Source organism: Lottia gigantea (genome assembly GCF_000327385.1).
Source record: "Lottia gigantea unplaced genomic scaffold LOTGIsca_64, whole genome shotgun sequence".
NCBI classification, from domain to species: Eukaryota; Metazoa; Mollusca; class Gastropoda; family Lottiidae; genus Lottia; species Lottia gigantea.
Genome location: NW_008710179.1, coordinates 1,440,913 through 1,468,288, shown reverse-complemented (window position 1 = coordinate 1,468,288; position 27,376 = coordinate 1,440,913). Strand labels below are relative to the sequence as shown.

Genomic DNA, 27,376 nt, shown 5'->3' with positions numbered 1-27,376 from the left:
AGTAGTCATGGCATTATTGATCATTGAATATACATGATTTTCAGCAAAATAAAATTCTTAATGTATGTGAATGAATGTCCATATTTAAACTGAGCCCATGGGTTTATGGAGTGGATCAAAGATCCTGTAAGGGGCAATAGGAAAAAAAAGTTGAAAACCTCTGACTTATAGCTACACTACCAATAGGTAAAACCTCTTGTCTTATCAATTGCCAAGCTATTGTCAACTTGGCAATTATTAAACAGGAGCTATTGTCAACATGGAATTGATTACAATAGCTCCTGTCCAATCAGTGCCTAGATGACAATAGCTCCTGTCCAATCAATGCCTAGATGACAATAGCTTCAACCCCTTTCTTCGACATAGTCTTGAAATGAAAGATCAGTTTAGTCCAAATCTTAGCAGGACTCCTAAATCATTAATGTAAAGTGAAGCTGGTTTAGTGTAATAGTGAGCTCGTGCAGTTGGTTTAACAATTCAATTAAATTTCTATAGTTATGCCACAGATGAAAAATACTGCATAAGGATTTTAATATATATTTATACATTCATAACTTGAATACATAAATTTCTATATTAGCAAATCAAGAGACAAACAAAACATATCAATACAAAACTTAAAATTGTTTGAAGACCTTGTGACGTTAATTAAATGGTAGTAAAAAAGCAGGCATACTTGGTTTAAAAAACACAATGATATATCATTTCATCATTCCTTTTACCATATTTTACAACAATAAAATTTCAATAACAAATCATTTATATAAAAAAAATCTGAAAATATATGGATAATATGTCAAACTGGTACCAAAATTTTATTCCAATAACCAAATTTTTACATCCAATATGATATTTTAGAAAAAATAACTAAAATTAAAGTTATTAACCTGTACCATTATGTATTTCAATAACAAATCCTTTATATAACTTATGATACAGCAAAAAAAAATGACTTAATCTTTATAATAACAAATACCTATCATACAACAATGAATAATGGTTAATTTTTATGAAAAATATAATGAGCCTACCCTAATATATTCCAATAACAAATATATTATATGATTTATGATACAATAAAAAGAATAACAAATTTTGTTATTTTAACTCATAATTCATATTAATTGACTAATTGTAGTATAGCCTAATATGTAATATATAACATACCTTTAATATAATATAATTGTGTTATTTCAACATAATAATTATTATATTAAATTTATAACTTAAAGTTTAAAAGAAGTAAAGTAAAGGAAATTGATTGACTATAACAGCAATATTTCATATCTTGATAAAGGAACAGATTTAACATAAATATATATCTAAAGATGGATTATTAAGTAAAAATTGATGACATGCATGAATATTTGGTATTATTTAATACAAACAAACATACCTTATGATGTACATAAAAATTTTGAAGAAGTAAAAATTTGAAGTGATAATGATTTCTTTTAGTTAAAAGTGTTTATTAAAGATATTTAGTGGGCCTTATATTGTAATTTGCAAGAGTGTTACTTATGAAACATAATCATAATATATGAGCATTTAAAATTTCAACAATTGCTAGATTTTGGCAGTTAAAGTATGATAACCAATTTTGTCTGTGAAATATTAAAATATGATGTCTCTATCAAAATATGCCTTAATATCTGTAATAAAGAAGAGGCACTAGTGAAGTGGACTGTTATAAAACATAGGCACTTTTACTATATTTAAAACACTGGTTAACTAGGAACAGTGAAGCCCATTTCTTCTAAAATTGATTTTGGTTCGTCACTCTCCTGAAAAGAAAATAAGAAAAGGGTTAGGCTGAATTTTACTTCAAAATATTTTAAAATTTGATAATGCATCTATGATAAGCTATTATTGCAATTATATAGAGCCTAGAACCATCATAGGAATGATACCTTATTCACCATTACAGGCATGAAATATATATAAAGCTAAGACTAAAAAAAATAGCTAGAGGCTTGAAAAAATGTTTGAAAATTTATTGATTATATTTATATTATCAGAATCTTTAAATAAGAAATATTTGACTACTGTCTAAAATCTATTGTAAAGTAAAATTAAGGCAGGTACAGAAATGTCAAAAGTAATTTACAGCAGAACTGAATTTTCTACATAAAGCAAAGCAATCACACTGCAATATTTTAATCTTTGTAAAACCAAGCTGAATTTAATATACTCATTAATAAAGGAAACACTAGTCATTCCAGTTAAATTTGTAAACGCAAGAAAGTATCTATTATTATTGAAAACTTTTTAATGATGACCAATAATTAAAAAAAATTTGGGCATTTCTTTTGTTGACTTGAGCACATAATCTTATGTGTTGTAGCTAATAATTTAATAATTTTTGTAGCATGATTTTCAGACCAATTTGAATAGCTCATGTTGGGTTAAGTGGGTTCAATCCACCTCAATGTAAAAAAATTCTGATGCCACAGCCAGTGCTTCAGGCATTGGATTTAAATCCTACAGAGCGTTAATATAGGTTGAATCCTGATTTCACAAGGAAAAAATTACAGTGTGATTACTTCAGTGAACCTGCAGAATAAAATAATATCAACAGTGCACACCAAGGCATAGCAAACTGTGAAAAAATAGTGTACAAAACTACATTACTCACAAAAAAACACAAAATATCACAATAGAGAAAGAAACCTGAACATAACTACAATGCATATTAATCAGAATAAAAAAACTTAAACATAAAAGTAATGAATAACAGATTGTATACAAATAAAATTTAATTTTGGGTTATTTTCATAAAACAAAAGAATGTAGAAATCGGTAAGCATATAAAGTTTTAAATCTTGCTCAATCTTGGACATTAAAATATTTTCTGGATTATTCCACTTGGAGGTTTGATCAAAGATTTTATTTCATAGATAAGGATTTATTTAATCCATTATTTAGGTAAAGAGACCAGAATTTTTAAGTCCACTCTCCTGGTAGACAAGGGTTAACTATGTAAATGCTAATTTTCTCATAATAATTTGTAGCATTATCACAATATAAACCTCTTAACCTTTATTTTAAAATTTAAGCGAAGCAGAAGTATTCATTAATAAGCTTAAATTTAGATTCATATCACTTGTAACAAGCAATCTGCAATGTCATTCAGATTGGAATCAGTGGTATTGGCAGTAGGCAACTTATTAGTGAGAAAAAATTATTGGTTAATTGTACTTTCTTTCTTATCTGAAATTCAACAAAGGCAACTTTACTTAAAATTAAAAGCAGAGATGAACTCTTCAAAAATGAAAACAGAATTAAACCAAGTATGAACTCTTCAAAAAAGGAAAACAAGATTGAACCAGATTTAGATGAAGTATGAAACAATAAAGCAGACATATACACACAGAAAGCAAGCAAGGAGGTTTCCCAAGGTTTCTTTGAGATTAAAAATAAAACTATTAGCAAATATAAAAATTGTTAAATAACAAAATATTAGACAGAACTAAGACAAAAAAAAATGATAAAATTTGCCTTTAATGTAGTTTTATCTTCTGCCGTAATAAACAAAGTAAATGGAGTATTACATCCAACAAATCAAACATATCTTCTACATGTACCATAAGAGAATTGAGTTCTCTTCTACTGTGCTGCTAGTTGGCCTGCTTCAGAATCAAGTACCATAACATGACCATCAATACAAGCTTATTATCATTCATTATCATTTCTTAATTCCAACACAAATCAGTTTGGCAAGGGCAGGATTGCTAGGCATTTGGATATTCTGAGGCATATCTGTATTTGACAGTACCTAAGATAATGAACCAAATTAGTGAGCTCAATAGAATGTTGGCAATGATCTTATGAGCTATCTGATTTTTCCCATAGGGATGCCAAGTTGACAAACTTAGCTAAGGAACCAAACTACGTATTTCTTATGACCATCCATGAGTCACTGGTATTTTTACCATTATAAATCATAAGCACTTAAAAGAATACTATGTCTTAGAATGAACATATAATTTTAGAATTTTAAACTTAGAAAATAAGACTATATATTCATCAGTAGTTATACCTGGTGTCATAAATAACATAACAGGATCCTTATATAATCCAATAAATCCAAAAAACTTAGTAATTATCCATAAATATGCAATTAACTATTTAAAGACGCTTGATATTAAGATTAAGCGTTTTTCAATAATTACTTAATTTTATGAATTTTCCAATTTTGCTGATTTTACAGGGATTCTGTTGTAACTTTATGACACCAGGTAAGTTAACTGATGAATATATAATCATATTGACCATTCTTGAGAACTTAAATTTTATGTTCATAAGACGTAGTATCACTTGAAGTTTGTGGCAATTATCATAACCATATTTTAACATATAATTTTATTATGCACCAAATGATTACAAACACAAAAAATACATAACTTAGTTTGCAAAAAAGTTACATCTTTTGTCAAAATTTTTTATAACTATCAAGTTATAAAATACATGTTAACATACAACAAAATAAAGTAGAATAGCACAAAATTCAAAATAGTTTGTCTAAATAGAAAAACACAAGGATGTTGTTCACTAGACACATATGAAGGCAGTTACTTTTCAAAAACAGCATATTATTAGCTTATCTGATTTTTTTAAAGTAAATTCTCAACCTTAGGCCTAGTATTATTAGGATACCTATAAAATCTTCAGTACATAAAATGGAATGTAACAGATCACCAGATAGTAATGTAATAAAAAGGGTTTCAGTAGAGGTTATCTTGGTTGTGTTAAGGTGCTGACACATGAGCAGTCTTTGTCAGAGATTTTTGTCGCCGATTAGAGCCTTGAGAAAAATCTCAATACTTTCACAACAAGATTATAACGTCCCCGGGTTTTGTCTCCTCGTGTGCCTGTGCTAGTCGTTGAAACTCAAGACAAGACTCTAATCTGCGACAAAAGTCTCCGACCAAGACCTCTCATGTGCCCGCACCTTCAGTATACACAATATATTAGATAAAAGCTAAATAACCCCCTTTAATTTTTTATAGTGATGAGTGCAACAATGTAACATCTGGATAAGTCCAATGTGAACTAAGAAACACAACCATTCTTGTTGAAAATAAATTAGGTAAAATATGTAAATTGAGCAGAAAATATCACTAATAGTTAGACAAGAAATAAATGCAAAAACAAATTCTGAATGCATCTAAAAAGGATATATCTTGGGCACATTAAAGATTTCAAAAATATAAGAAATTACTGAATGGATAACCACAATTAGGTCAAATTCTAACTAGTTTTTAGAAAACTACCAAACATTTTTTTTGAGAAATTGTAATATGTTTCACATGAAGTTTCCACTTAATTAATTAAAATTAACTTCGAACTAATTCTTCTTCTTTGTTTAAAGACATTCTCATATATGCATGAATTTATCTTCGTCTAACTATAAAACTTTCGCCAATATTTCACTTTATACCTAAAACAAGGGCAATAATCTTCACATAGAACAAATTTTACTTTGCATTCACTTCTTGCCTCTTACAACAAAATATACATGTTATTAATTAAGAATTCAGACCACAATCATTTTATTGTTAGTCTCTCGAATTCAGACCACTATCATTTTATTGTTAGTCTCTTTAGAATCAGGTGGCCCATTTAATAAATATGGTTTACAAAAAACACCCTAACATATTGTCCTGCCTTCTATAACATATTGCTATTAAATTACTCATTGGTACAAAAAAAAAACCATCTACTTTAGGCTTACAACTGAACACTGGGCACAGGTAAACACTGAAATTGTCATGAATTATGCAAGTTTGCAGAAATCTTTTGATATAACAGCTAGTGCTTGATGATGGCTTTCACCCCTCCCACTAGCCATTTGGGCATAAATATTTGAGGAAAAAGCTTAAATGTCTAATTCAAAAACAGATTATTAGTTGCCCAATCTGTAATGATAAACATTTATAAAATGACATGGCTTACCAGAGACTAACTATGAATGTTGGACATGGATTTGCTTAACACTTTATAAATATATATAGTTGTCATATTTTGAATAAGGATATTATTATGCATCTAATGTATATGTCATCTATATTGGAGACAAAAAATAATTTAAATATTTAAGACTGGCATTAAGCGATTTTTCAAAAAAAGTCACACCAATGTGACAGTAAGCTTCTATGGAACTAGTCCTGAACGAATAGGGTTATTGATTATTATCATTTTGTCAGATTGGGAAAAAAATGCATTATTTATTGTCAAAATCGACCCAAAATGTCTCCTCTGTGTCTAACTAAAAGATAGGACACAAAGAATTCATAGAATAATACTTAAAGAAATATTAATTTGACAAACTAGAAGTCTAAATAGTTGATTTGATTTCTTCATTAGCACAAGTTTGCTTGCATTTTTTCTTCATGAATACCTCTATTTTGAATTGAAATTCATTATATATTATATTCCATTTAATTCATGGGAATTTCTTAAGCTCATACTACTCAGTAATCTCTCTAAGTGGACATACAAAATGTAAGGCAACAAGATATGAACACTTTCTATTTCTGTATTTGAATAGACCAATGGTCTTTAGTAATATAATTAGAATTTTTATATAAAATATACTCACTTACACAATATATTAATTAATAAAATGCCCAATTGATAATGTAACATTTTTATGTAATTTTGAAGCAAAAAAGAAAAAAAAAATATTGTATAGTTTAAATACTATGAAATCATTTATATTTGTGGGCGATCAATTTTCGTGGATTTTGTGGGTCCCCGTAAACTATAAACACAACATTTCTGTGAGGGATGTTATTTTAGCCTTATAATAAGAAAATAAGGTAGTAAAATGAAAAATAAAAGAATTTTAAAGTTATGGAAAAACGTGATTCTGTTAAAAAAATTAGATCCACAAATAAACATCCTTCTGAATACGTTTCTGAAGAAATAACATAAAATTTGATGCCCACAAAAATAAATGATCTCACAGTACATGTAGTTAATGAATTTCACTAAATGCACTAAATGTTTCTGTGAACAGCCACTTTAACCTAATCCATGATCATCAAAGAAGCCTTGGGGGGTCTCCTCCTGTTTAAAGTAAAGAAACAGATTATGACAATTAAGAGCTAGAAAAACATACATGATTGCAACAAACAAAACACTTAATATAAGCTGGCAATGACAGTTGCTGCCAAATCTTATTTTGGCACCAAAGAAATCCGAAAGTTTAGATTTAAGAACTAAAATGCAAAGAAGAGCAATGAGAATTTTTCTTTGAAAATGGAATTTGGGTTGTAACATCAGGAATCTAAGATTCATAAAATATGCCTGTCAAAATTTACCCGTCTTTTTTTTCAACAAAAACTGCAAAGAGCAGCTCACAAAAAATAACATGAAAATACATAAATTAACAAACATTTGTCTAAAAATACAATAATCAAAAGAGTTAGTTTCAAAACTGGAAAACAAAACAAAAACGACAAATGGAAATTATCAGCTAGTATGCTTAACAGTTGCAGACACACTTGATAATATCCCACAATGCTACTCATCTGCAATGCAAAATCTACCTTTAAAACTAAAGAGTGGACGGATGCTTTTAGTTGTGAAAGAAGTTATACTAAACCATATTCTTTTAATGCAGATTCTATTGCATCATCCTTAAGGAAATTAAAGCAAAGACATGACATATGAAACATAGTGTATGTTGCTCAAAATTCATAAGAAGTAAAGTTTAAGTTTTAGATCATAACCAGCTAGAAAATTAAATCACAGCAGAAATGATAAAAAAAAAACATAGCCAAACTAAAGACAATATGATAAATAAGGCTCCTATTGAGATTCAATATTAACGAGTTTGTCATTTTAGCATGCAGAATGGAGAAACTTCTATCTTTTTCATTAAAAATCTATTTTATTATAGGAAGTTAAAAAAGTTAAATATGTTTCAAATTTAAAAAAAAAATCCAATACATGTACTTTGATCATGTACCTCCATACAAAGTCTTATGAACACCAGTTGAAACTAAAGAACCTATTGCATTTTCACTATTCGAGTTCAATTTGAATGAGAGATGTGGACTGGAAGTGTACAGAAAAACATGTATTTTCATACATGTAACTTTTATCGCAAGAAAAGATTCAAAACATAACATCAAAATGGCTCAAAACACTTCGTTGTTCTGCTAACTCTTAGTAATAATCTTGATTTATCGGATTATACAGAGATTCTGTTGTATAGTTATGACACTATGTAAGTCCACTAATGAACATATAATCTTATTGGCTAACGTTGGATGTTTCCAGTATTCTATTAATCATACATTATGTAATTTCAATTAACTTTGTGGATCCAAAATAATGCCAAGTTTTTCAAATTGGGAATTTTTCAATGATTTCTGGATTTAGAATGCAACTGAATATTGGCCCCTGACAACACCTAGAATAAGCTTGATTATAATATATCTATTAAAAATAATGGATATCACAGTTATTAAAGCTAACATATGTAAACTTACCTCTTGTAAAAGATCTTGTGCTGCAATGGCCTTTAATACATTCTTTTTACTAGTTTCTTGTACTTCACCTCCTAATAGGAATTCATCTAACATAAAATAGGCTTTCTCAAAATTAAAGATGATATCTAATTCACATACCTGAAATCATCAAAGAGATTTGTTTTAATTTCAGTTCTAAGTATAGCAAACAATTTCTCAGTAACCTTGCTGGGGGATTTCAACCTTCTTCTTTATAATTCCCCCAATTAATCCTTAATATTACCCTCTTCCCCTATAAATCCTTACTATTTCCCCTATTCCCCTATATAATAAATCCTTAATATTACCCCTCTACCCCTATAAATCCTTACTATTTCCCCTCTTCCCCTAATAAATCCTTACTATTACCACCTTCTCCCAATAAATCCATACTATTTCCCCTCTTCCCCCTATAAATCCTTACTTTTTCTTGATATTATCTTAGGTTTTCTCAGTAATCTGTCAGAGAATATAGCCTAACTGAATAAAACAACTTAAATTATAATTGTCCAAAAAGAATATTCTACACTAAAAAGCACCGCATTACCCCCAAAAAAATTCAAAATTTCCCTCAGGTGGAAAGTCCCTGCCCTAGCTCTTAGTTTGGGTGATAATGACAAAGGTGACCAAGATGGACGTCTGAATCATGTTTTTGGTAGTCAAGACTGACATTTAGACTTTTGAAAACCAAAAACTGGACCAACTGCTATTGATGTCAATATTTACTTGAAACAAACTACCAAGACTTGTATACACCTATTTCTTTTGCTACAATTTATCTTAAGCTTACATAAACATATTGCGCTTTTACTATATTTTGGAAATTGCTTTGCTTTGCACAGTTCCACGTAAAAATTGATACTTACACTTCCAAAATATTTATCTAAAAGTTCCACATAACGATGTATTATTTCTAATGTTAGTAATTCATTATCTTCTGGTTCAATGGCACAACAAAAATATAAACTAGCATATCTGAAAGGAAAAATTTATATATCTAACTAGTATAACATGAAAATACACCGAAATATAATGTATTAAAAGTAGCATATCAGAAAATACACAATAATATCTCTAATTAACTAACATAATATATCTGAAACAAATTTCTATTTTTACATCTAAAAAAGCATATAAAATACCTTTTATAAACAACTTTGAGATCTTTCCATTCTAGAAAACTGCACATCTTGGGTTTTCGTCCTAATACTAATGTCACAAGCTCTCTGGTGATCTTCTTTTTGACTTTATCAGTGTGAGCTACAAACCACTTCTGTAATCTTAACTTCCCTTGTCGACTGAACAGTAGCATAAACTGCATCTGGCAAAAAAAATCATTAATAAAATTATTTTCTCCATCAATTATGTTAATTTGAATTATTAGATATCATCATATATATATTTATATAATAATGAAGGCCTTAATTTGACCTTTTAAAGGCTTTTTGTGTGGAGCTCTCACGACTCAAGTTTGGTCAACAAATATTTTGATGATTAATTTGATTGCAGGCAGTTTTTGATTATAAGCTGGATCAAACACTATCCAGGGACTGGTAAGAGTCAGTACGGTTCAGACTTGATGGTCAATGACTTTGTCAGTCTGTGTCATCACCACCTGTGACAGTGTCGATTTAGAAAACAGTGCCAGTGCCAATAGAGACAACACATAAAATGACAAAACAGGGCGAGGCCAAGAAAATCTAGCATAGAATGAGCATTGTACACAAAACTGGTAATTTGAAAATTAATATTCGAAACACCTACCATCTTGACGGCGTTGTTTGGATCGTTTCAACAATTTAGATTCAACAAATTAATAATTTATCCACTCGATCAAATACGCCGATGCCACCTTACAACTTCCGTGTGAACAACGTCATCACTATTTGATTAGTGCGTTCGCGCGATATCGAAAAGCATTGGAGAGTTACCAAACGAAATTTAATATTGTTTCAAAACAACTAATTTGAATATAATAATGTTTTAAGAAAACAAATTTTGAAAATTATTCACAAAACAGGTGCAATATTGCTTGAAGCCTATATGAGAAACGATTACCGAACGAACGCATATTACAAGCACGTAAATTGTGACGTATTTCACATCACCTGTGAAAATAATCACAAATTAAATATTGTTAGCCTTGAATTGCTCCAAATTTTATAATTGTTATCGCATGACAGTTTTTGAAAATTAACCACAGAGATTCCGTCTCTTGATATCTATCGCATAGGGATCTTTGATTTTGTTAGTCATTAGTAGATTACATAAATGATAATATCATAAGTTACATAATCTGGCCTAGCCTAGTAATCTTTGAACTGGAGTCAGTGGAGAATTAAGAGTTCAACCACAGATTACAAACATGTCGATTTTCCGTAACACTGTGTGGTTTATTAAAGGAATGAGAGAATATACTAAGTAAGTATTGAATTAATTTAATGTTGCATTTGAATTATTATTAGGCACAGTTGACAGCATAGAAATACAGCAGCCGTCATTTGAAAAAAATGTTCTATAATTACAACAGACTTCACGTCTCATGCCATGGTTTCCATAACAATAGTTACTTCCTTTAGATTAATAGGCTACATACATAGGATTTGATTCTGAGCCCAAAGCAATGGCCTATAATTTGTTGACATCTTCTTTTTCCATACTTACATAAATCAGGGTCAGTTAAGTAGAATTTTGATATCTTTTTTTTAAATAGAAATGGCTTTGTATCAGCTAGTAAGAGTTTTAATGAGAAAGATTTAGAGGTAGATGTTACAGGTCGAAGTTTCATGATAACAGGTGCTAATAGTGGAATCGGAAAATGTGCTGCCATAGAAATTGCTAAGAGAGGTATTATTGAATATTGTATATGAAAACATGGGATATAACTTTTGATAATTGCCTTATTTTTATAAATAATTTCAGACTTTGTTGGTTTGCAATAAGACGAACAAATGAATTTTCTCTTGATGTATTAATTCTATACAATAATTCTAATTCTATGCAAAATATCTTGGTTATCCTTGTTTCAAAATTGTAAACATCGGCTCATAAACTTTTGAAAGCCGCATAGAATTCGACATGATTAACATAGTCTTTTTCCAACAGGGGGAACTATTCATATGGTATGTAGAGATCAGAAACGTGGAGAAGAAGCATTAAATGAAATCAAGTCAACCTCAGGAAATTCTGTAAGTTACTGTAAGATTTAGGAATGAAACTGAATAGTTTGCTGGGTTTTTCCATTCAATTCATACTTGTGTACATAAAACAAGCTCATTTATTTTTGATAAGCTTAACTTTTGTAAAGTGTGTTCATGTTTAAAAAGGTTTTGGATAATATAACATGGATGTATGTAAATAGATTGTATTGTTTTATTTTTTCAGAATATCAAATTGCATCAGTTAGATATGTCTTTACCATCTGAAGTTTTAAAATTTACGAAAAATTTTGAAAAAAGTGGTGAAAAATTGAATGTTTTGGTAGGTTTTTAATACTTGATATAATACTATACTATATAATTCTTAATACTATAATAATAGGACTTAAATAATACGGAAAAGATCAATTATTTCATTAACATTTTCTGTGAAAATACATTGCTATCACTCATTCCTGTTGCTATTTATATTTTATTTATTTCCTTCCCATTTATTAAGAAAGGAATTGCTATATTTTAGATTAATAATGCAGGCTGTATGATAGTGTTGTGATATTATTTTAGATTAATAATGCAGGCTGTATGATAGTGTTGTGATATTATTTTAGATTAATAATGCAGGCTGTATGATAGTGTTGTGATATTATTTTAGATTAATAATGCAGGCTGTATGATAGTGTTGTGATATTATTTTAGATTAATAATGCAGGCTGTATGATAGTGTTGTGATATTATTTTAGATTAATAATGCAGGCTGTATGATAGTGTTCTATTATTTTAGATTAATAATGCAGGCTGTATGATAGTGTTGTGATATTATTTTAGATTAATAATGCAGGCTGTATGATAGTGTTCTATTATTTTAGATTAATAATGCAGGCTGTATGATAGTGTTCTATTATTTTAGATTAATAATGCAGGCTGTATGATAGTGTTGTGATATTATTTTAGATTAATAATGCAGGCTGTATGATAGTGTTGTGATATTATTTTAGATTAATAATGCAGGCTGTATGATAGTGTTGTGATATTATTTTAGATTAATAATGCAGGCTGTATGATAGTGTTCTATTATTTTAGATTAATAATGCAGGCTGTATGATAGTGTTGTGATATTATTTTAGATTAATAATGCAGGCTGTATGATAGTGTTCTATTATTTTAGATTAATAATGCAGGCTGTATGATAGTGTTCTATTATTTTAGATTAATAATGCAGGCTGTATGATAGTGTTCTATTATTTTAGATTAATAATGCAGGCTGTATGATAGTGTTGTGATATTATTTTAGATTAATAATGCAGGCTGTATGATAGTGTTCTATTATATTATTTTAGATTAATAATGCAGGCTGTATGATAGTGTTGTGATATTATTTTAGATTAATAATGCAGACTGTATGATAGTGTTGTGATATTATTTTAGATTAATAATGCAGGCTGTATGATAGTGTTGTGATATTATTTTAGATTAATAATGCAGGCTGTATGATAGTGTTCTATTATATTATTTTAGATTAATAATGCAGGCTGTATGATAGTGTTGTGATATTATTTTAGATTAATAATGTAGGCTGTATGATAGTGTTATATTATTTTAGATTAATAATGGAGGTTGTATGATAAGTGTTATATTATTTTAGATTAATAATGGAGCTTGTATGATTAGTGTTATATTATTTTAGATAAATAATGCAGGCTGTATGATTAATGAACAACAGTTAACAGAGGAAGGCTATGATAAAAATTTTGCTACCAATACATTGGGTAAGTTTATGGTTGTTTATGAAGATAGATCTGGTGTCATTTATTGTTTTGGACTTTCCTCATGATGTTAGCCTGTTTGATGAGTGTGGGCACCATAAATTGTAAAATCATAGCAAAATAAGTGGGAAAGCTGAACAATAGCTCTGGTCAGACCATGTTAAAGATTGCTTAGCTCCCAATTAAATGAATTTGTTTTTGCTTTTTTCAATTCATTTTGCTTAAATTACTTTCTCTCTATTTGTAATATAGGTACTCATATATTAACAGTTGGTTTAACTCCTGTATTATTAAACAGTGAGGACCCTAGAGTTGTAAGTTTAGATTTTTGTTCACCAAAACTGCTTTCTTATACAGTCTTATTTTAAAATGTCTTAATGCCACCACAACAAGTGGGAGACACTATATGACTACTTTAATTCTAACTAATTTGCACTTTTTAACTCTTTTCTGTATTGGTTAGGTAATGGATTTTCATATCAAAACTTGGAGGAAATGAAGTGAACTTACTGGTATTGAACAGGTGAAAAACATAGTCAATAACTTGAAAATTTCAAAAAAAATTTAGTTTTATATTTTCAAGATCAATCTTTTTTTTAATTAGTGAATTATGAATAAGTAATTATTTATGTCTTTCAATATTTAGATTATTGTGACCTCTGGTGGAATGCTTGTCCAAAAATTAAATATCCAGGATTTACAATGTTTTAAATTAAAACCATATGATGGTACTATGGTGTATGCTCAAAATAAACGTCAACAAGTTGTTATGGCTGAACAATATAAAAATAGATATCCAACAATTCATTTCTCTTGTATGCATCCAGGCTGGGCAGACACACCAGGTAATTATGTAAGAATTAAACGTTGGTCTCACTAGCATTATTGGTGTTTAAACGCAGTTGATCACGTGACAAAATGAATAAATGAAGTTTACACACCAATAATGCTAGTGAGACCAACGTTTAATTCTTATATTTATATTCAGATACTTTTAACATTTTTTTCACTATTTTTATATGATTGGTTTCTTGAATTTGTCACAAATCTTAAATTGAATCATAGTTGTGCTTTGATGACGTCAAATACTTAGACATATTTTTGAGGACATTTTCATTATTACCATTACAGCTGTAAGATCAGCAATGCCTGATTTCTATGAGAAAATGAAAGATAGGTTAAGAACAGCTGAACAAGGAGCAGATACTTTAATATGGTTAGCAGTGAGATCAAATATACATCAATTACCTAGTGGTGAATTCTTTCAAGGTAAACTATAATATCTCAACATAGATATGTCTTATATTATAGCAACCTCATAGTTAGACTGACATAGTCAACCAGCTGTAGTCTTTGGTCAAAGTGTTTTGCAATGGTCTCTTTCTTTGATTTCTATGCTTTGCTATGTAGCCTACGTATAGTTTTTGGGATAAGTGATTCGTTTCATTTATTAGATTCAATCCTATGACCAATCAGTATCTGAACGTGCAAGACCGTTCTACTGTGGCAGGTATTGCTAGTGGGGAAGGAATTGTTAAGTCTTCTTGAACACCAAATGGGATTGGGTAAATCTACTTGTCATCCATATAAGAGAGTTCACATAGATAATTTTGTATTTTGGTATATTTATTCCTGTACCTATACTAAGTAACCTGTAGTGTATATTGTACTAAAAATCTTCTTTCTATAGGTTCCATAGCTCAGTCGATTGTATGACATCATTTGCTTGGTTATGTCAAGCAAATGGCGGCTGTGGGTTCCGATCTCAATCGGCATGTGAAAGTCTGATGACCTTGAATAAGTCATTTTCACTCAAAATTCCAGTCAACCCAGCTGTAAATGGGTACGGATAATCCGGGAAAGATCTATGTTAAGAGGTTTGGCCAAAGATCAGCTGGTAGAAAGGATCCTCAACTTTGTAAAATATAGTTGTTTCTTTCTTTCATTTCTTACTAACTAGTCACACGGTAGTGAGATATTTATTTTCTAATGTTTCAGATCGACAAGTAGTAAATAAACATCTACCATTAGCCTGGACTAAAACATCTGATACAGATAACCTAGAGTTAATGTCTGTTTTAGATAAAATGATGCAAGCTTTACCCAAGGATTAAGAACTGTACTGATGGACAAATATATCACATAAATCATAAATTTAATATGTCTCAAACCTTTTGATATTATTGTAAAACAAATGAAATGAATATACTGTACTTAACCTTGTTTTCTTCTGCACATGGGGCTAATGAGGACTTGCTATACCATGCAGTGTTAAATGGGGGAAATATTGCTAGGACAGTAACATCTATGAAACATATTCATATCCATGTGTTGAAGAATGGTGACACGATAGATAAGATGAGAAAGTGTGTTTATAATTTTTGTTGTGTGTCGAAGATTTGATACTGGTATTGTTAAACCTGGGTTTATATTATTGGAAAGAACTTCTTGTGTCAACAATAAACAACTGCAAAAGACAATCACAAAATTAAAGTGAAGTTTGGATGGACCTCCACTCTAAATGAAATCCTGAATAACAGAAAAAAAATGTATTTAACTATTTAGATTTTATTTGCATTTACAAGTGCATTATTTACTGTATTTACCTTTGTAAATTACATCAAACTCTTCAGCACAAGTCTTAATGGTTCCTTCTTTAAAAAAAGGAAATAGTATGGCCTGCTTATTATATTTCACCTATTAAACTATGGATGCATTTGGCACATTATTGTTGGTGTGGAAGTTCAATTTGAAGAGTATGCATCTGGAGGTTTTACATGGGTAAATACAGTAAATGTGTAAAGTGTTTCACACTGAAAAATGTTAATGTACATTTATACAATAATATAACATAATAATACATGTACAAATATAACAAGATATATTATAGTTTATATTTAACACTATCTCTCCTTGTATTTTATAATTCATCCATGACAAAGGCCCAATTTATTTGCATTCTTATACCCCTTGAGAAATCTTAACACAAGTCACACACTAAATAGGGCTCAAAGCATAAACTATAAGTGAATTCACAACATTAAGTATAGTAAGACAAAAATATTTGTGCAAATATCAGGTCAATTAGAAACATTTTAAAAGAGAAGTCTTAATGTCTTATCTCATTGGTAGGTAAATTGAATCTTAAAGATGGGTTTCCTTATATTTTACTGTCAAACTAAGCAAACTATTTGATTAATTATTGTTTCTAATGAATTATCATGTATTCTTAATCAGATCATTATGTTCTTTTTGCATATAATTAAGAGTTTTATCATAAAAGTACAGTCTGGATAATAAAAAAAATAAGACTTTTTGACCTTTCTTGATCGGTCACTAATTAGCTAATTAGCTAATTATGAATTAATTATGGACATGTGAGACAAACTGGTATTTTCCAAGTCATTAGAACACCTCTATTTTCTATTCATATAAGTATTAGCATTTTCATTTTCATAAATAAAAATAAGGGAACCCATTAAGAAAAAATGTAGCGGTGGATTAATTGTCAAGTAAATAAACTCAAAATAAAAAGTGGACTGAATTATACCCCAGTGTAGACAAATGTACCTTTAACTGACTATAGTCTGGAGAAGAAGAGTAAAATGAACAGTAAAAAAGGAGCAAGTTGGGACTAATTTATCAGCTAAAATCGGGGTACCTTAAAATACTTTATGTTACATGTATTGTATCCTTATATTGTGATATTGTATCAATCCAAGATTAGCCAGCACTACAACTACAACTAACGGTGCTATAAGAAAATTGGTTTGAACCATTTCAAATTCAAATTTTAGAAGTTTTGGCTCTAAAATGTGTGTCAGAATGCACCAAACCAATTCTATTTTTCAAAATTTTGTTGGTTGGAACCAACTAAGACCTTTCACCTGTGGGGCTTTCACAGAGCTGACACATTTAGAATCCAAACAATTGTCTCCTCATTAAGTCATTCTGCCCTGTGTTGTACCCTGAGTCTCAGGAGGATGTACATTAACCAAAAACTAAGAGGAATGCCATTGTCAGCTACCCTAATATATTTACTGACAGACTTGATAATATTAAGAAATAAATTACAATCAAACAAAACAATAAAGCAAAAAAAAATATAGCACTCATTCAATATAAACAATTCACTTAAGCCATGCTTATATATATTAGGCCTACTTCTCATTCACACCTGGTATCACTTTACATTTGCCATCTCAGCTCACTTGCCAATGCCATTCAAAACTATGGGTTTAATATACAACATACTTTGACTAAACTTATTAAAGCTATCATTATATCATGTGCTTAAAGAAATTTGTTAATTCAAAAGAAATTGGTTTTGTTTTTTAGTATGGGTTACCTCACTCATTCAAGGATCTAAAATATCCTTTAAGTTTCTGCTGAACTTCATAAAAATTTCAAACTCTCTTTAATTGTATAAATTATTTCAAAGTTGCAGACAAAGAGCAGGCAAAGTTCTTATTGAGCACAATATTTGATTGGTTAAAATTTTTTGAAAGAAAAGCAATAGATCAGAACTATATTGGGTCAGAGTTGAAATTTCTCTGAACATTATTGAATAATTATAACATTAAAGCACATAAAAATCAGAGCACCAGTATAAAATATACACAAAGAGACAAAAATAGTTTCATAATATTGTACATTTAATGTTCAGTGGCCGACCCACAAAATATTTTGGTCAAATGATTTTGTACAAAATGGGCCCCTTGGCATTTGAGTATTTTCTTGTTATGTCTGAATGTAGCTCTAAGATGGTGAACTTTGTCAAATAAGTCTATAAGGAAAATTTTGATTGAAATGGGATTGATGGATTTAGCCTTTGAAGTGTACAGTTTTATCCTTTTGCTAAACTTTTTGGAGAGTTACTTGGACCAAGCAGATTTAACAAATATTTCAAATACTCATACAAGAATCTAAATATCAATTGTGGCCCAAGACAATTTAACAAATATTCAAAACCCATATTGAAGATTTAAGGTATTAAACATAGCCCAAGATGATTTAACAAATATTTCAAATCCTGATACAAGATTTCAGGTTTCAAACAGGGCCCAAGATTAATTCAAATATATTTCATTAATTTGCCATTTTCAGGACAAAATACATCACAGTCTTTAGTAGAACCTTTAAGAAATCGATTCTAGAATTTGTTCGTTTCATTTTGTACACAAGATTTCTTTGTAAATAAATTAATGTAATACACTGCTCACATCCCAAACCTACAAAAACACAAAAACAATAAAAGATGAATAAAAGGCGTTTTTGTGGGCTGATTCGATTAGGTAGTACGATTTGGTGCAATTTGGTTTAGATTAGCAGTGGTCCACAAATGCAAAATTCAAATTGGCGATTTGGCAATATAGCTGCCTCCGCTGACAACCAATGAAAGACCGCTATTTTGATTACATTAGCAACTTCCACATGCCGCCATCTTGAAAAAGCCTAATCAAATAGCCTAACCACCTCCTGGGACACTTAGGACGATTAGCCAAATCAGTTTAGGTAAACTGGATCACAAATGTACCGATTAGCCTAATCGTCCTGGCTCATAAACAAACAAAATAGCTAACCGAATTGGCCTACAAAAACTTCTCAGGTGTATCGATTTGGCTGAATTTGCCGGTCATAGCTTGTTGGCTCCTCATTGAGCTTCAAGAAGACAAGCTTGCAGAGTGCAGTGAACCTTAATCTATCAATAACCAATTGCGCATGGATCAATTGCACATACTAGGTCTTGGTTTATTCTCCAGTCTGAATGACTAGAGGCTTTTTCTGACAGACTGGCATCAGTCACAGAGCCTATCTTGGTATTGAATGCTGGACCCTTTAAGTAAAATATCAACAACCAGAACAAATTTCAGTACAAATCATCTTGGAACAATGCTAATTGCCCAGAACTCATCATATCCTAGAGAACAGTAGGATTTTGTATATTAACCCTACCTTAATAATCCTATCTTTACCAACAGTTAATAATAATTTTCTAGTAGAATCTAAATTCATATGAATTACACTGTGTCTCACATCATGGAATGTGGCTAGTGGAGCTCTACTGCAATAACAAGATAGGATTAGTCAAATCTTAAATATTATTTGCCTTGTGTTTGCAAAGCTAAATCAAGTAGTCAACAATGATTCATATCAAGCATAAAGTCTTCATTAGAACAAGTAATTTATTAAAGGGATAGGTACGCCATATTTTTGACCAATCATACCTTAGTCTAAGAAGCGGGAATTTTTTTAGCTAAGCCAATCAGTTATAGTGTTCACAACTTATCACCAAAATTTGAGCCTTCAAATCCATGTGTGTCCAGAATTATCCGCGTTTGAAAGTTAAGAAGAATTTTCCACATTTGAAAGTTAAAAAGACAAGTCATCTTTTCTTGAGAAAAGACATCTATATAGGAAAAAAAATTCCTAGTTTTTCTCATATTTTTGTCCCTTTAAACTAATTCTAAATACCCCTAAATGGTATGTGGATTTTCTGATTCTACCTACACTCAAATGTCAACTAGAGACTAGTCGTCTTTGACTATAATTAATTTCTAAAAATAAAGTGAACTGCTGGTGTTAATGTTCTGAATCGAACCTAAATATACAGTTGTACTCTAACAATACTTACTCTTCTGTTTCAATGGTTTTAAAACAATCATCACAAATTCTAACATCATATTCATATCCCATAGCAGGTAGAGTTGACTGTTTAGTACTACATTTAGCACACACAGCTTTACCACATTTTCTACAATGGTGCTGCAAAATACAAACAAAGAAATTAGTTTTCAATCAGAATTGCTCCTTATCCCAAACAATCTGGAATATTATGTAACTTTTTGCCAGAACTGTAGACTTTTTCTACTGACATAAATATCAAGGGAGCATCCCAATTTACCTATTGATTCAAAAACAAACTTTTATGTGCTTAACAAAACTTTTCTCTTTGTAATTATTTAACTATTTTCTAAAGCAATATCATACTACATTTATTATTGGTAGCACTACAAAAAGTCTTGGACTAGGATAATGTTTACCTGTCTGTTTCCCATAATTTTTTCTTCCCACATTTTCTTCACATTCCAGAAAAATGGTCCTTCACATTTCATACATACATCACTTTCAGCCCATTCTGGTGTCTGTAATATATATAGATAGAAGCGATATTAACATAGTTTTAAAGAGGTGTGCTAACCCATGTATGAGTATCAGAGACTTATATAGCTTCTATTTGCACCAGTCTAATTTTGTTCGTGAGGTTCTTGGAAATCTTGGCAAGATTATGTCAATACTTTTCATTAATATGACTAATTAATGAAGCTAATAATGAAAACATTATGAAAATCATCTCGTTTTTGGATAAATGTCATATTTATGATGATTATTCCTGCTATTGATGTTCATGGAAATCTAAAACGACTCTAAAGTCTCTATTCAATAGTTTTTGGTTCAATGTGAGTCATTATGGCATCTTTAGTCATCTCAAGCATACCTCCACACCTAAAGCAATGTATTAATGAATATCCATGACATGTAATTGAATCACTTTTACCTCAATTCTCTTGGCATCCATATTCCATACACCAACAACACAGTCATCTGAACCTGATAGTAATTGTTTAGCTGACTGGGCATACACTAAACCTTGTACTTTATCACTGTTAGAGAATAGAGGACAATAGTATTACAGTCAAGTAACCTAATTTCGTGGAAACCTATTATTCGCGGATTTCCGGAAAGGATTAATAATTTACATGAGCGACCTTACGCGACCTCCGCATTGGTTTGTTTTGATAAACATGGGTTTTCTCTACAATATCAGCTAGTAGAATGAATTCAGTAGTTTCAAGCAATGTAAAATGTATTAATGTTTACTTTGACAAATACAAAATGGAGGATTTCACTTATTACCAAACGTCACAATTTTTTATCGGCCGAATTTCCTTCTAATCCCAAGCGGTAATCGGATTTCCAAGTGTCGTCTACTAGAATATATTCCAACGAATGAAGTCACATGATCAACTAGCGGATTCCGTGTCAGCAGAAAATTTCTATGGAACACAAAGTGGACCATATTCTTATGTTGTTTCAGTGACTTTTAGCAATAAAACACGCTACATATCTTACTTTGTCAGTCACTTTTTTTCTTTAAAATTGTGGTTCTTTGAAGGAATTGTCACTAGTTATAATGAATTGATATTAAAGATAAATACTAAGAGAGGTTATGTATACCACCCGGTATCCATACAACGTGTTTTTCTAGACTTATTTACAGATCAAACATTGTAGACGAAAATAGGTGACGCATTCTGCCGCCGTTGCCGAGTTGGTTGCTCATGAAATAATATAAATTTTTTTTTTCGTTTTATAACTTTGACGAAATTCGGTATTGAATCCTTATATCCACGAAAATAGGTTACACCACTGTACTAATAATGTATCTCATAGCATTAAAGGCAATCTATTAAAAAATGATTCAATTAAAAATTACATCTGTGTTAAATCCAAAAGAACTTTGCCTATAATATGTGTCATATATAAAGAGATTTGGGCATTGAGGGTATAAAAAGATAAATGATAAACTTACTGATGTCCTTGTAATTCGAAGGCTGTGCCTTGTTTACCACCAATATCCCACACTATCACAGACTGATCAAAACTTCCAGAACATAATAAACTTCTTTCTACATCCCAGGCAAGACAACGTACACTACCTGCAAAATATATTCTGCAATTGATGAATGAATGAATGAATTGCACTTACCAGCGTAAATGAATAAGTGAATGAATTGCACTTACCAGAGTAAATGAATAAGTGAATGAACTGCAAAAGTCTGAAGAAATGAATTGCACTTACCGGAGTGACCCTTTAAAGTGATGACTAATTCAAATGTTGTATCTTTTAACTTCAATACTGATATATGTCCTGAATAATCTCCTACGAAGGCATATTTTGATTGTTCGTCAAATCTAAACATATAGTTAAGGAATATCTTTCCTTGTAACTCTTTCAACAGTAGACGTAATTTTCCAGGCAACAAAGTCACAGGGTAGCGCTTGTACAGCAGCTGTTGACAAGTGTTGTCACTTAAAGATGGGTTCCCTTATTTTCATTTATGAAAATGAAAATGCTAATACTTATTAAGAAAGTAGAGGTATTCTAATGACTTGGAATACCAGTTTGTCTCACTTGTCCAATCAATTCACAATTAGCTAAATTAGAAGAGAATTACCAGTAGAATTCCAATTAGCGACCCATCAAGAAAGGTCAAAAAGTCTTTTTTTGTTTATCTAGACTGTACATACATGGAAATTTATGATGTGATAAAACTTTTAATTAAATGCAATAAGAGCATAATGATATGATTAAGAATACATGATAATTCATTACAAACACAAATTTATCAATAATTTGCTTTATTTGACACTAAAAAATAAAGAAACCCATCTTTAAGGTGAATATGCTTCAAGTCAGGAGTTCAGGTTAGGCCAAAATGATATTTTTTTGGCACTAAGCTTGCAGAAGTTTATTTTTCTGTGTTTATGTGTGTTGAATGTGCAGGGTATGAAAATTCTTTTAGAAATGGAAAACCATCACTCATAGTTGAGTGCTGCAATGTAAAATTGAAAAAGGATACTCTAGGCATAAACACCATGCAGCAGCCTGATATCCACCTAATCTTCTACCAGTTTCAGAACAATGCCATTGAAAATATTTATCTTTACTACAACTCAATACCCATTCACAATTCAGTGAGAATTTTAAACATGTAACTCTGTTTTGATGAGCTGTCAATAGAAAATGTAAACGATCAATAAATTGTAGTTGTAATAGAGGCATAATGTCAATCATTATACACATTACTCTAGAAAGATTCCCTGATACCACAAAACTCCCTGTAGAAAGTAAAAGGTCTAAAAAAAAAATTTACAGTGAGTTCTGTTGTATCTGTTTGAGGGGGAATCTTTCCAGAGTATTGATTTGTAGCAGTATGTTCCCCTGTGTATCCTGGTATAACAGCCCTCCAGTCAGCACTTATCCAGCTGACTTCTACCTGTACCAGTAGTTTATCATCGCCTTTCACTGTCTATTATACACAATAAGTAAGATTGTAAGGGTAACCAATTTGCAGATTTCATTTATACTAGCACAAGTAGGGAATGTTTCAATTCATAATGGCTACTCTATAAAATATCATTAATACTATATATATTGTTAGTCTTTGTAGGCCTTAGTTGTCTCACTGGTAATTATGGGTTGAGTTAAAACTAGGGCCTCTATAGAAAAGAAGAACATACATACCAAGATAATCTCTTATATGAGATAATCTGTTATAATCATCTGCCAATGAAAATTCCTGACAAAATACAATAAGGATGAAATCATTAGTGTTATTATTTCCAAATGAATGAAATAATCTGCTGTCTTTAAAGGACAGTATAGTATGAAAAATTTTCAGTATTAAAAATGCTGGAAATTAAATGTGAATAATTTTTTTAAATATGCTATTAACTTGTATCTACCAGTATCTTCTTAATCAATCTGAATTTGTTTTAAAATAAGTGATTCAGACAAAGTTATAGACACATTTCTTTAGATTTACTAATTTGGTTTTAGAGCACCATCCTACTAAAACAATCAGACTGCATCTAACTTTGAATCACTAATTGTCCTTGTCTCATAACAAAAAGTGTCTTAGAGCAATTACAAAATTAATTAGCACAAGATAAATTTAGTACATTCTGGATATAGATGGCTAGGAAGAATATTAAAGACATGCAAACTAACATTTCTAACAAAAATTAACAGAATCTGAAGGACTCATTAAGGAATCTAAGGCATCAAATTGGCCCGATCTTCTCAAGAATTGCATCACACAGGCATTGCTCTACCTCCCTAAAAGTCTTTGTAACCAACATTTGTACCAATGAACATTGGTATGAGTACAGATTAATTTAAACTTACTGTAATAGTACCATTATCTAATCCAATAAATAATCTTCTAGTTTCACTATTAAACTCTAGACAGGATGCCTCAGCTGAAACAATAGTTTCATCATGTTTAATTCAATCAAAATATTTTCAATGTCATTCCACCAAGATTTTCAGAACAAAATGTGACACTTTCAACATATTGATTGATTAATACCTACTTTGTTCACAAATCACAAGATTTGCTTCATTAACTAATGAATAAAATATATTGTTTTAGTAGCAAAATCAACTTACAGGGCATTGAATGACAAATGGAAGGCCAATATTGTCCTGTATCTCTTTTTAACCAAACTCTCACCGTCCTGCAAAACAAAATTCAATATATGTCTTGTTCATCCGTCATTCCGTTAAAAATATGACATTGACATAGTTTGCATAATAATTCACGTGACAGAACATGATTTATATGCTTCCTGGTAAAGCCTAAATGTAAAGGCATTAATCTATAGGAAACAAGATGATTAACCATTCAATCACAATAAGAGAATTTACCGCGTACAACATATGCCCAGTTTCCAAGCACTTTGACAGAATTTAGCTTGGTTCTAGGTGATTTCATTCATTGTCATTAGAATCAACTTTAGGTTTTAATTTCATTGTCAAATTGGTCACTACATATTGCTTAACTCAGATCACCTATAATCTTATACAGTATCTAAATATAAGGTTTAACCTTCTCAAAATAATGAAACATCACTTTAACCGATCATATTTTATATAGAAAAGAAACATATGATAATATTCATTATCAACAAAGAAAGAAGAACTGAAGACGAAGAAGGGGAGGGGACAAAAAAAATGTCTCAAGTTTGTCGTTGAATAGCATTATACATACTTGTCATCACTGACACTTATAACTCCATCCTCTCCTGGAATAATCACTGCCATATTTACACAATCTCCACATCCTTCTAATTTATTTAGTAACACTGGTTTTCTTACATTTCCTTGTTGTTTAGAATTTGAAGGCTTAATTTCGGCTGCCATTTTGTAATTATCACGTGATAGGGATGAAAGTTCGGCAATTAATTTTCCAATGACAGTGAGTCATATCAGAGTAACGTCCCTTTAACTGAAATTCATCAAAACTACTGACAACCAAATCCGATAGCAGTTTGTCCGAAACTTGCTGACGGTTTCCTTGTCAATCACTGCGTCTAAATTTTCTATATATTTCTAAAAATACATGGTCAGATTCTTGCCCTTGGATTACAATGCCAAAATATCTATGATCAGGCCAGAATCTTGTCTCGGTTTTAGCCTGCAGTGCCGAGGTATCCATAGTCAGATTCTTGACATGGGATTACAATGTCAAGAAAATATCATTGATCAAATTCTTGCTCAGAAAGAAGGAGGAATCCGCAATCAGATTTCCGCTCAGGATTATTAGTTCGCCTATCGTTATTGTTGGTGAAATACCCTGGCTCAGAAATATTACGTCTAACGAAAGTCTTGGTCTCAGCGCCGAAATACTCATGGTCGGACTCCTGATCCTATGTAGGTATAGCCTATCAAAATTTATATGGCTAAAGTTTTGTCTAACTTATCAAACTTTTCGTCGACTGAGTTGAAATTCAACCTGATAGACAATGATTGGTGTTAATTGGTTTAATCAGTCAACAAATTCTTAACCCAGGAGTCACATTATGTTCGGAATTACTCATTGTCTAATCTAATCTACAATTTTGTGCAAGATAGATTTGAAATCAAAAATTTTATAAGCATTTTGCAATTCGCAAATATGCCAAATTCGTAAATCTAAATATTTTTTACTTTGTGTGGTGTAAGTCAAAATGTGTTTTTGCGTTATCAACTCTTCGCGAGTCATTATTTGTGTCGACAATTTGAGAAAAAAGGGGGAAACTTCATATACTCCTAGATGAGCCATTATGTTCTTTCGTCATGTAAAGTATTTACGATGTTATAAAACGACGAGGTTGGAAAAAAAGATTTTTATCTTTGTACTCGGGTTACAATAATACATAGGAATGTCTCAGTTGTGGAGTTTAAATATTATGATGAGATGTGTATCTAGTATAGTGCCTTTACAACTTGTCAGTGAGTGTACTCCTAAAAAAAAAGTCTGACAATCGACTAATTCCATTTCTGCAACTAAACACTATACCCTCCGGATATATAAGTTGTCCCAAGACACACACCGATCTTTAAAGGGACCTATGTGCCTTTAAAAATGCTTCAAACTACCCACCATTTCTATGTCTTTGCTATATATCACGGAGTAGCCTATCTTAAATTGACGAATCGTCATTTTAACATTCAAACGCAGACAATTATGGATACACATGAATTTGTAAGCTTAAATTTCGACAGTGAGCTGTGAACACTATGACTGATTGGCTTAGCTAAAAAATTGCTGTTTCAGGCAGTAACTAGACAATGTCTGGGCGAAATGATTTTTTTCGGGAATGGGAATCTTTTAAGCTCCTACGCCGATGTTGATTTTACGTAAATTTTCACCCTTTAAACTTTCGCACATATTCATAGTGTAATTTTTCACAGATGATGCGATGTGAATCAACAATGTATCATAGAATGATGTGAATCAACAATGTATCATAGAATGATGTGAATTAACAGCGTATCATGGAATGATCTGAACCAACAATGTATCATGGAATGATGTGAATTAACAGCGTATCATGGAATAATGTGAATTAACAGCGTATCATGGAATGATGTGAATTAACAGCGTATCATGGAATGATGTGAATTAACAGCGTATCATGGAATGATCTGAACCAACAATGTATCATGGAATGATGTGAATTAACAGCGTATCATGGAATGATGTGAATTAACAGCGTATCATGGAATGATGTGAATTAACAGCGTATCATGGAATGATGTGAATTAACAGCGTATCATGGAATGATGTGAATTAACAGCGTATCATGGAATGATGTGAATTAACAA

General features: G+C 30.7%; 4 protein-coding genes across 4 annotated transcripts in view; 2 read left to right on the top strand and 2 right to left on the bottom strand.

The window, feature by feature from the left end:
- LOTGIDRAFT_235470 (hypothetical protein) overlaps positions 1-2,031 on the top strand; it is a gene marked incomplete at both ends in the record, with an annotated part of 7,584 nt that extends 5,553 nt beyond the window's left edge. Inside the window, one exon of the mRNA XM_009064731.1 lies at positions 2,019-2,031. Coding sequence (XP_009062979.1) covers positions 2,019-2,031 — 13 coding nt within the window. The remainder of the gene's footprint in view (positions 1-2,018) is intronic.
- Positions 2,032-6,754: 4,723 nt separating this feature from the next.
- LOTGIDRAFT_220743 (hypothetical protein) lies at positions 6,755-10,367 on the bottom strand. Its single transcript, XM_009064730.1, has 5 exons — positions 10,284-10,367; positions 9,662-9,840; positions 9,386-9,494; positions 8,502-8,639; positions 6,755-7,071 (listed from the first exon to the last, which is right to left on the bottom strand). Exons 1-5 carry the CDS (start codon positions 10,284-10,286, stop codon positions 7,027-7,029), a joined length of 474 nt encoding a protein of 157 aa, XP_009062978.1. The 5' UTR covers positions 10,287-10,367; the 3' UTR covers positions 6,755-7,026.
- A 250-nt stretch (positions 10,368-10,617) lies between these two features.
- On the top strand, positions 10,618-15,975 carry LOTGIDRAFT_195174 (hypothetical protein). Its single transcript, XM_009064729.1, has 9 exons — positions 10,618-10,940; positions 11,233-11,366; positions 11,625-11,707; positions 11,904-11,999; positions 13,362-13,443; positions 13,693-13,754; positions 14,087-14,285; positions 14,572-14,709; positions 15,439-15,975. The coding sequence occupies exons 1-9, from the start codon at positions 10,885-10,887 to the stop codon at positions 15,552-15,554; spliced, it is 966 nt and encodes a 321-aa protein (XP_009062977.1). The 5' UTR covers positions 10,618-10,884; the 3' UTR covers positions 15,555-15,975.
- A 2,666-nt stretch (positions 15,976-18,641) lies between these two features.
- Positions 18,642-25,429, bottom strand: LOTGIDRAFT_129347 (hypothetical protein; the record flags this gene model as incomplete). The annotated part of the gene is made up of 12 exons (XM_009064728.1): positions 18,642-18,671; positions 19,396-19,504; positions 20,075-20,205; positions 20,484-20,585; positions 20,999-21,104; positions 22,034-22,156; positions 22,300-22,416; positions 23,085-23,235; positions 23,750-23,804; positions 24,413-24,486; positions 24,677-24,744; positions 25,278-25,429. The coding sequence occupies 12 exons, from the start codon at positions 25,427-25,429 to the stop codon at positions 18,642-18,644; spliced, it is 1,218 nt and encodes a 405-aa protein (XP_009062976.1).
- Positions 25,430-27,376: the final 1,947 nt, after the last annotated feature.

Coding starts and splice junctions, on each gene's coding strand:
- LOTGIDRAFT_220743 (XM_009064730.1), bottom strand. Junction 8,640..9,385: donor TAGATAAATATTTTGGAAGT/GTAAGTATCAAT, acceptor TGATGATTTCAG/GTATGTGAATTAGATATCAT. Junction 7,072..8,501: donor CACAAGATCTTTTACAAGAG/GTAAGTTTACAT, acceptor TACTTTAAACAG/GAGGAGACCCCCCAAGGCTT.
- LOTGIDRAFT_195174 (XM_009064729.1), top strand. CDS start 10,885: ATGTCGATTTTCCGTAACACTGTGTGGTTTATTAAAGGAATGAGAGAA. Junction 10,941..11,232: donor GGAATGAGAGAATATACTAA/GTAAGTATTGAA, acceptor TTTTTTAAATAG/AAATGGCTTTGTATCAGCTA. Junction 14,286..14,571: donor AGGCTGGGCAGACACACCAG/GTAATTATGTAA, acceptor TTACCATTACAG/CTGTAAGATCAGCAATGCCT.